This window comes from Parasteatoda tepidariorum, chromosome 7 (genome assembly GCF_982258835.1).
Source record: "Parasteatoda tepidariorum strain Cologne lab strain chromosome 7, Ptep-v5.0, whole genome shotgun sequence".
Classification (NCBI taxonomy): domain Eukaryota; kingdom Metazoa; phylum Arthropoda; class Arachnida; order Araneae; family Theridiidae; genus Parasteatoda; species Parasteatoda tepidariorum.
This window is the reverse complement of record NC_141761.1, coordinates 107,814,315-107,825,582: the sequence shown is the minus strand read 5'-3', so window position 1 is coordinate 107,825,582 and position 11,268 is coordinate 107,814,315. Positions and strand designations below refer to the sequence as shown.

The window sequence follows — 11,268 nt, the reverse complement described above, 5'->3', positions numbered from 1 at the left end:
AATCCAGAAAGGAAATAAGATCTAGAATAAAAGAAAATCAGCTCAAGACATTGTTCTCAAATAGATTTGATTGCAGACATTTTACACCTGCATACCATAAAATTAATCCGCGTCATTTTCTTTGAGGTTCTCTAATACCCAAGATTTCCAACTTCTTTGTTTTTAGCCGACATTGACGTTTATGGGCGAGAAAACAAAGTGGGCGGAGTCTATTGAAGGGGGTTTAACTTTTCTTTCCTCTTATTGGTGAAAAACTTTTGGCTAGGCAAAGATTTCCACCCACTTCGGGAGGAGCTAAATGGGCGTCAACTACGAAGTTCAACAATCCCTTTCGAGAGGGCAACTTCCAAATCGAGGTAGAGTAGTTGCGCAGGCGCGCACGTACACAAGCTCGGTGAAAGAACGTGCAGCTTATATTTCATTGACTACTGCTCTCGTTTGCACTGCGCTCTTGAAAGCATTCCCTTTTCTAAAGGGGTTGAAGCTGGCTTTGACTGCACCTCATGGTCATTCTTCAAGAAAAGATGACGCTGACGCACAGTGTTCCGTCGTCATTCTTCTAGGAAAAAACTACCCGATGCGGCTAACGAATTGTATTCCACCATCCTTCTTCTAGATCCGATGTTGCTAATACGTTCTATTCCATCTTTCTATTCCTTTAGATAAAAGATGCCGCATCGCATTCCATCGTTATTCTTCTGAGTACCCGATGCTGTAGTATTGTATTCCAAAGTGTGTCTTGGTCTGAAAGCCATGCCGAGGCCCGGTCGCAGTACCTATGGCGACCAAAAGCCTCCTTATTCCTACATCTCACTGACTTTTATGGCCATTAATAGTTCCAGTGAGAAGATGTTGACTTTAAGTGAAATCTACAAGTTTATAATGGACCGTTTTCCATACTACCAAAAAAACACACAGAGATGGCAAAACAGTTTGCGCCATAACCTGTCTTTCAATGACTGTTTCATCAAAATCCCAAGGAGGCCCGACAGGCCAGGAAAGGGCAGCTACTGGGCCCTGCACCCCGCTTGCGGAGATATGTTCGAGAATGGGAGCTACCTCAGACGCCGGAAACGATTCAAGCTCAGCAAACAAGCAAAAGACGCAACAGCAGCCGCCCTGGCAGACATGAAACACTTTGAAAGCATGGGACAAGTCGCCGTGCAGGAACATGCAAAAATGCGACTCACAGCCCTGGCAGCAGCCCCAAGCCATCTGCAGCCTCTAAGTGAAACATTACTAACGACGCCTATGCCAACAACTTACAAGCAGCCTTTTACGATTGATAACATCATAGGCACGGACTTTAAGACCGGTGGATTTGTGGGGGGAAGCCCGGCCTTTCAGGGGCACCAGGGCTTAATCCCTCAATCCATACTCGCGCCCCGGTCCCTAGCGAACTTTTCACTAAACATGGCTGGTTGGCCCGCTACCTATACATCAGCTGCTTATAATCCGGTGATGAACAGTGCGGACTTGTATTTCACCGCGGCAAAACCTCAACCAGCGACCAGTGTGTTCAGCTTTCCCCTACATCCTCACCTTCATAGGAATTTCGGAACTTTTCCAGCTGCTCTACCCTCTTACATTCCCTATAAGAACCATTTGTACCCGGGTGCTACTGCCCTGCCTTCGCTGACCGAACATGCGATGCTGGGATCTGCGGTGATGCCTTCGCACGCGATCTCCCCGCCGGTGAGGGTGGACTCTGTATCCAGCGATATTTCGTCTCAATCACTCGATGTTGTATCGGACGATTCATCGAAGTAAACATCGTCTGCCGGTGATTTTCAACCCTTTCGAAGCTCGCAGTAAGCACACTTTCTCTAAAGAAACATTTTTATTTCTTCATTTTTATTCTCATAAAAATGGCGAGGTATTTTTGTTTTAATTACAAATTATTGAAAAAATTTCATATTTTAAAAAATGTATACTGCAAAATATGTTTTTTTCTAAAAAGGAAATCATTATCCTGCAATCTATTTATAAATTTGTTAACCATAACCTTTTATCTATGCATAAGTTAATAAGTAGACTAATCTACTCATTTAGTTTATTAGTAGCCCATATTATTAATTTAACGTTAATTAATAGATAATATTAATTGATAGATAAAGATTCTGTTGTTTATCTATGGGTAAATTAGTTGACCATATTGCTAATAAATAAATAAATAAGTTACTTAGTAGATCAAATAGCTGCTCTCAATCCAAGGGTTAATTAGTAGGCCATATTACTGCAATTAAATAGCATGTTCAACATGAATTAGAAAGTTTTAACCACCCTGTCAAGTCTCTGAATTTTAATTGAAATGTTTTTCAATCAGTTTATTATTGAAACATTGATCAGTTTTTTAAAATATTTAAAAAGTATCTTTTTTATATTTATTTATTTATTGTTTTAAACACATGTGTAATTGCTTACACTATTTATTCCTAAGTAATTTATAACTATGAGATATAACTTCTTGAAGATCTGAGATATAAAATTTTAAACATAAATTTTATTACTTCATTTTTGCATGCAATGAAGGTTTATCGAAATTTTCGACACATTTAATGAAGTTTGGCACAAATTTTTATTGTGATGTTGCAGTTAAAAAAGTTGTTGAAACGTTTTAGAAAATTGAATTTATTTTTCGCCTTTAATCAATCTTCTTTTTTTTCTTTCTAAATTTTCTCGCTTTTTTCTTTTTTTAACTCCTATAGTCATTCAGAACGACTTATTTACAAACTCTTTGCTTAAAGCATTACATGTCAACCATTTAATTGCAGTAAATGGACTCTAAATGATAACAGTATGCATGTTATAAATTGGGCACTAAATCATAATGATATACCTCTTAAATTGGTATCTGAATCATAATAATATGCATGTCATAAGTTGTGCTCGATATCACAACAGTATACATGTCATAAGTTGTGCTCTATATTATAAAAGTATACATGTCATAAGGTTTCACGGGGCAGTCAGTTCCTTATATGAATAGGTCAAAGGTAAATGCTTTTTTTTTTATTGTTTAAAATATATTTTCAGTACTTAAAGAGTAGGGTATGAAAGTAAATAGTTTCCTTGCATTTATTATGTTTAAAGAATAACTTTTGGTTTAATTTGCGAATTTTGCTTGAGTTTCCGGTCAGTCTGAGGTAGTTTCCATTCTCGTTCTTTCGCAAGTCGGTAGCAACACAACAACCAAAAGTTAGGCTTATAAACTAATTCAAAATGTCGGGGGGCGAAGTGTATACTTCAAAAGTTATCAAAAAATTAAAACAATTTTTTGAATACCTTTTAAATATGTAAATTTTTTGTTTATTTATTATGTGTTATTATGTTTATAAATATTTATTGATTTTCTCCCAAAAAATTACTTGTAAAAATATTGAGGAATGTTTAGAGACAAATATTTAAAAGGAGCATACTTTTCATCACAAGTTGTACTCAGGTGGACAAAACCACATATTTTTATTATGTTTTATTTTGTATTTTTTAAATCGTATATAATTAAACATAAATTAGGCATGGAGTTCAATTAATAAGTAATAACAATTAATTTTCAAATTCTAAAATTAAATTCTTAAAAAAGTGTAAATAAACTAAATATAAGTGACATATTTATAAGTGTTAAGAAGTACATTTTTAAACCAAATTTCACTAAATTAGGCACAGAAAATTAATAGTTTAAGTAACAAGAATGCATATTTTAAGAAAAATTAATTAATTTAATTAAAATTCAATAAAGTATTTGGATATATTTTGGGACTTAAGAAAGTTTGATTTCAACTAGTTTCTTAAATTATTATTGTGATACATTTGTTATTGTGCTTTAATGAATATTACTTCATGTTTCAGTATATATTCAATATTACTTTACATGGCAATGTTTTGAAAATTGCTCTTTTGGTTAATGATAGGGAAAAAACAGATATTTGAAATTTAAGAATAAAGTTACGAATAATTTATCTTATTTTGATTATATTTATAGCAACTCAAATGACTCATAATACATTTGTAATATAATTTTTTTTCTGGGTAATATTCCGGTAATGGTTAAAAAAAAAAGCTCATTTTATTTAGTGTTATAATTTAAGAGTAAAATGTTTCTTTTTCTTCCTTTTTTTCTTTTTTTCTTCTCTTTTGCGTGTTCGTATTAAAAGTGTTACAATCCATAAATATTATAATCGACAATTATTAATCTATAACTATTAATCTATAATTATTAATCTATAACTAATAATCTATAATTATTAATCTATAATTATTTCATAATATTTGCGATTCATCATGCAATGATGGTTACAATAATTCACTGTGGTAATTGTAATTATAAGTTACGGTGTTAAATATAATTTGAACATTCTATGTGAAATCGTAACATAAGTTATCGTTATTGTAACCATGAGTTATGGTTACAATTATGCATTTTCAATGAATATTCGAACTATATTCTAAAATTTTTTTTTAAGAAACACGTATGACAATTTTTAGAGCAATTTCTTTTATTCGAATAAATCAAATGCAATCAAAATTTAGGAAACAATGTGTGACAATTTTTAGAATATTTTTTTTTATTCGAATTAATCAAATGTAATCAAAATTTTGAAAGAGTTAAAATATTCGAGAAGGAATGCTTTTTATGCCTGAGAAAAATAGACATTTGAAAAAATTTATATTTGCATTTTTTTACATTCTTCTGAAAAACGTTTTACACAGAATTTTTCAATTCTGTGACAAAAAAAAAAAAAAAAAAAAAAAAAAATGATCTTGTCATATTTGAACTTTAATGTGTTTTTCTAACATGAAATCGATTTCAATCAGCTCAGTATTTTCAGTACAAACGTAAATCAATTAAAAATAGAATTATTAACAAATCTAATGTCTTCAAAAAATGTTGAATTCAAAGTTTAGATTATTGATAATTTATTGAGAATCCTTATTTGAAGTTAGTCCTTAGTTGATAGTTATAGTTATCTTTAGTTAATTACTTTACAAACTATAATAAGCATTGAACCTAAATCTAAAATTAGCAGTTATAATATAAATTGAACTTAATAAGTTAATTTAAGTTTTATGTTAGAAAAATAAAATGCGTATTTCAAACGATTATTTGATTTCTTAATCCAATATTTGTTAAAATAATATGTGTGGGAGGAAAAAATAAAAACATAATGTTGTTATTGAAAATTTCGGGAAAAGATTTTATTTTAGTCAAAATACGTTATTTAGCATAAAATTCCATTAGTTGTGCAATGTTTGTCAATTATCAATATATTATTTATCTACAATATATATATTTTAAGTCATAGATAATACTTATTCATGCATAATATTTATTTTCATACATAATTCATTTCATATCATATTCATTTATAATTACATTTTCTTTCCACGATTACTTGAGACGTCATTTCAATGCTTTTGAGCAATCAATTAAAAAATTATTTATTTTTAACTACGAAATAGTATTTAATAACGACAAACAACTTTTTTTTCCGTTGTTACAAAGCATGTTATAAACTAGACAATATATAACAAGAGAATTTTTATAACGTGAGAGAATGCCTTAAAATCTTTGGACATGAGAATAGGAAAGAAAATTTTGTTCGAAATTTTAATTTAGCTAATCTCGCTCTATATTCGACACCGAATCCTAAAGTTTCCAATTTGTCAATATTTGAAACCGAATAAATTTTTTTTCTTCTTAAGTTTTTATGTAAATGCACAAAACATATTTAAGTCCTGATTTAAAAATATATTGATACTTTTTAATAATTTTAAAAATGTTTTTTCGATGGTGTCAATTATTTCAAATTTTGCGGGAAAAAAATGCAAAACTTTTAAAATTGGTTACAAATAGGAATGATAAATTAAACCAATTCCTTAAATCCAATTAATCGAGCGATTTTAAAATTAATCCATGAATACGTTAAATGAATCCAATTCCGAAATTCTCAAATTCTATAATTTGATTTTTAAAATTAACGAAGTATAAATCCTTGTAAAAGTTTAAATCTTAAACTTTTAAATTTTCGTCACAATCAGTTTTATCACAGAATAGTTCTGTCACTGTCACACAGTTCTGAGACGCTGTCACACAGTTCTTATCCAATTGGGTAACTATTTAATTAATTTTAAAAAAATGATCATAAAATGCTTATGCAACCACTGCAAAAGGCACAAAACTGTTTGAAATCATTCCTTTATATCTGTTCAAATACATGTTGCGAAACATTGAAGTCAATTAACTAACTTTATTGCATAGTAGTTTTAAGATTATATTAGTAAAATATTTAGTCTTAATTGTGGAAGAAGAATATATTGGATTATTGTTTTATTTTACTTATTAAAGATATAAAAATTTAACTGAAGAAAAATAGTGGAATGTTAAGAAGGATTGGCAAAATAAGATATAAATCATTTATTTCTTTTACTTAAATAGTACTCTTGAAAACTCTTTTATGTCTGTTAAAATGCATGTGAATCATTAAAGCCAATAAATCACTTTATATAACTTAATCGCATAACGAAATAAATGTAGGAGTGTACTAGTAAGGATCTTTAACCTTAATTACATTTTGTTTGTTGCAGAAGAAAAATAACTTGGATTATTTTACTTATTTAGAAATAGCCCAATATTCAGAAATATAATTTCGCAAAATTTAATTATATTTATTTAGTCAATTACTTAAAAATTATTTTAACTACGATAGTTCTGATTTATGATTAATAATTTATACCAACATGTAAATATTCATTAATATAAAACTATTCAATCATAGAAAAAGCTGAAATTAAAATCATTTTCTATATGTGTCATTGCGATAAAAGTTTCCACTTGGAGTTTTTTATCTCCTAAATACGTGAAGCTGTCCAGTTTTCTCTCCAAATTCTAAAAAATACAGAGTTGTTTTCGAATCCCTTTTATTGAAAATGTTCTCGATTTCATAAGAAAATCACAAATTAAAGGCCAGCATTCGAATCAATTGTGCAATATAAAGTATGCTTTTATCTGTCATGCAGAGCATTAAAAATGTTAACTAAATAAAAAAAAACTAATCAAAGAGTTCTCATTGCAACTAAATTTACCGTTGTATATTGTTTTGATTAGATTAAACTCATTTAAAAATGTAATTTCTTAGCAGCACTTTAATTTTTTTTGTATGTATGATTAGTGTTAAATAAAATAAACAATTTCTCATAATTTCCAAATTTCAACATGTCTGTAGTTCTAAACATTAAAAAAAAGATATCAGAAAGGAAAAGTCTAGTTAAACTTGAGAGAATATTGATTAAAGTATTGATTTTGAGACTTCCTAAATTTCTACTTTTCTTAGTTCCTTAATATACACTCTTAATATATGTTCTTATCAGTCACTTATTTTAATCTTATCTTTCACTTTTCTTAGCAGTTTATGGTTTGCGACGGGGAGGGGGGGGGACATAATCATTGGCTCTTATGCTTAGGTACCATATTCTAATAATTAAATTTGGGATATATTCTTTAATTATTTTCGAGAGTTTCACCCAAATTAAGTGTACTTTACGAACTCAAATTTTATTCATTTCATTTTAATCACATCATTTCATTTAATCATTTCCGTTTTTGAAAGCATAAAGTAGTGATGAAAAAAAAAATAATATCTAAGAAATGCTATTGGAAATGATATCATATCCTATACTTACACTTAAAAATTATTTGCCACTAAATTCTACATCTTAAATATTTTTATCTCAAGATTTTTTGTTTTATCCCTCACTTAATTAAAATTATTTTTCATTTGCTTGCTTTCCTCTCAAAAATCCTTTTCATAAAATATTATTCGACTGTTGAAATCAAAACTTTCTGAAGAAATAAACAATAAAAGAATAAGAATGTTAACTTTTTTTGAAATGATAGGATTAAAATGGTGAAAAAAATAAATATTTTAAATAAATCAAAGACTAACAGAAAAAAAAATTATAGCTATGCCAAATCAACTTACAATATAATTTTCGTGTTTCCATTAATTAGAATTTATTTACAGATAATTTAAATAAACTTGCGGAAAATTTTCGATTAATTTATTAATTGAAAATCATATTTATTAATTGAAGTAATTTGTGCTATTCTGCAAAAAATTTAAAAACGATTTTCATAAAAAATTTAAAAAGCTAAAAAATGTTTTGAGAATAGAAAAGCTTTATTTATTGCATAATTTAGTGTATTGCTTTAGTGTAAATTGAATTTTTAGTCTACAAAACTTTAAAAATAATTTTAGCATATTTTCAAGTTTTGTTAAAAACTATCATTAAAAAACAACATTAATATATCCAAATGCGAAATTCTTAATTTAAGCATTTTAGTTCTGTTTAACGTAAAAGATAGTTATTATAAGAACAATATTTTGTGAGAAATACATATATAGCGCAAGTAAATTATGTATTTTTTTATTAAATAACAATTATTGGTAAAATAATGTGATTGTATTAGTAACTAAGATAAAATTTAATGATACTTTTTGAATTCTTCTCTCAAAATTAAATACTCAACCGAATGGTTGTTTGGTTTTTGTTGAAATTCTTTGTTTGCAATGGTTTTTGATTAGAAGAAAAAATAAAAGACTGAAAACAACTTATAAAATGCTCTGAAGATACCTAAAATTTAGGATAGTTTCGATGCTTAGAATATCTAATCGTAATTCTTCAGTCAAATTACGTAATTGATAACCAGATTTTCTTTTTTCAATTTTTGATTAGTTATACTTCTTTATTGAATTGAAAACTAAGTAAAAATTAAAATACTACATTATCCCTGTATAAAGTTAAACATAATATAAAAGCAATGTAATATGTTACATAAAAATATTGACGAAAGAAAAGAATTTTTGAATCAATCACTGAAATTCATGAATTTCAGATGAGGAATATTACACACACTTTGATAGAATGAAAATTTTTAAATCATACTTGAAGTTTCCAGAAATGTAATAGTTATTATAATAGTTTAATAATAGCTGCGATGCGTATATAAGCTCATCGCCACTATTTATTTACTATTGATATCAATGCAACTAGTGCAAAAGTGTTGATATCTTCACTGTAAGAATCATTAAACTAATTATTCAAATGTTTCGTCAGTTTAAATCAATGCAATCAATCAAAAGTACTGTAACTAAAGTGCAAAAAATTATACAATTTCTAAATTTTGAAGATAAGTTTCATTTCCATAACGAAATATAAAATATAGTATGGGATTAATGTATGAACTATTAAGCATTCATATATGAAAGAAAATAAAAATTTTAATGAATGAATTCTATTGAATTAATTTAAAACTCATTAACTTATGTTAACAACAAATTAATTGTAAAAATTTAACGTAAATTTAGTTATTATTCTCTAAATTAAATTTAATAACTACAAATTTAATTAACGTTATTTGTGTACATATTTAAATTAAATTTCTCAATTTCTTTTATTTTAATTTTATATTCAACTAACTTTTTATTAAATTCAAAGAAAGTAATGTTTTCAACGAATGAATTTGAAAAAATAAATAAATTAAAACTCATTAGTTAATAATGAGTAAATAAATTTGTTAATATATAAATTATCTAATAAACGAAAGAAATATAAATTGTGAATAAAAAGTTTATTTTTCAAGTTTAAATTTTGAACATTGGCTTATAATTCTGCTGATATCAATTTAACTGATGCAGCTTGTGTAGCACATATGCTACCGTGAATGCCCGAAATCAAGAGAATGTCGACTTTCACCGGTGAATGTCAACAATCACATAGTCGCTTTGGTGAATGTCCGAAATATTTGTTCCGATTTGATACTAATTTATTCTTTGATATTATTATATGTATTCGATATTTTAATATCTGCTGTGGATAGATTAAGAGAAACACCAGTGTTCGGAGTACCGGTTAAATGCATACCGGGCAGCGGCACTGAACCTTTAAAAAAAGAAACATTGATGTAGGACATACAGGGCACTTAACTAGACCTAGTATATATTTCGGACATTTACCAAAACGATTTGATTGACTTAAGCGAGTGATTGTCAACATTCACCGGTGGAAGTCAACAACCACCAATTTCGGTCATTCACAGTAACGCATACATTCAATCGTTTAGTTGCTGTTCAATTATTCAACGAGTGTAGCAAGATTAATTTTAATTTAAAATGTTTTTTTTTTTTCACTTGTGGATGAAAAGTATGCTTCTTTACACGCTTAAATTTCATAAAGGGTTGATTATCATGCCTAAAGTGCTATAAAGTTTCCTAACATTCAATAGTTGTGGAGGCGCTTATCACAACTATTGATATTATTGTATTGATATAAATGTAAGTAGCGCAGTTGTGTATAGAGAAGCACTGTTGATCAGTGCTTTGTGAGAACCGTGACTCAGCGGACGAGTTCTAATCAATGTTAAGTGTTAGATACCGTCGAAAGACACGTTTTTTTGGTTCCTCTCTCCCCCCATGTGTAAATGTGCTGAAATGTGTATGTGTGAATACTGTAACACTATGTACAAAGAATATTGCAAAGAAGAGAATATTGTAAATATATTGTTGCTGTAAAATGAAATTCTGTCATTCATGACAAATAAATGACATAAAAAACATCAAAAATTGTTTTCGGCTTTTTTTTTCTCACTTGGAATCTTTTCTTAAAAGTTTTGAACTTTTTACTATGAAAATGGTCTAATGAAATGGTCGTGTTTATGAAAATGGTCTAAAATTACGCGTTTCCGTTACAACTACGTAAAAGCAATAGTAAAATTTTGTGTAATAATTTTAATTATAATTTAAAATGCCTGTTTATGAAAATGGACTAAAAATATGCGTTTCCGTGATAACTACGTAAAAGCAATAGTAACATTTTGCGTAACAATTTTAATTATGACTTAAAATGCGCGTTTGAAAAAATAGTTGCAACTCAAAATGCCGCATAAGAAAGTAGATATGGTTTGTAAGAATGGAAATAACTAAAATTTGTGCTTAAAAAAGTAACAAAACTTGAAATGCATGTTTGAAAAAAAAAAGGGATATAATTAAAAGTGCGCTTTAAAGAAATGGACAGCTTGAAATACATGTTTGAAAAACTGGACATGGACTCAAAGTATGAATTAAAGAAAATGGGCATTGAGATGGACATTAAGCTACGCCACAAAACGTGATTTTTTTAATTTCTAAAATATGAACTAAAAATTTTAAAACCTGTTATGTTACTTTAAAGATAGAAGTGTACTAAAAAATTTTTAAAATTAGCTTTATTTAT

At 28.2% G+C, this 11,268-nt stretch overlaps 1 protein-coding gene across 1 annotated transcript; it reads left to right on the top strand.

Moving 5' to 3' along the window:
* The first annotated feature begins 318 nt into the window (after window positions 1–318).
* On the top strand, window positions 319–10,619 carry LOC107443349 (forkhead box protein B1-like). The gene has a single exon (XM_087168461.1). It carries the CDS (start codon window positions 754–756, stop codon window positions 1,768–1,770), a length of 1,017 nt encoding a protein of 338 aa, XP_087024587.1. The 5' UTR covers window positions 319–753; the 3' UTR covers window positions 1,771–10,619.
* Window positions 10,620–11,268: the final 649 nt, after the last annotated feature.

What these genes read in the sequence shown, in the direction of transcription:
- LOC107443349 (XM_087168461.1), top strand. Translation starts at nt 754, where the DNA reads ATGCCGAGGCCCGGTCGCAGTACCTATGGCGACCAAAAGCCTCCTTAT.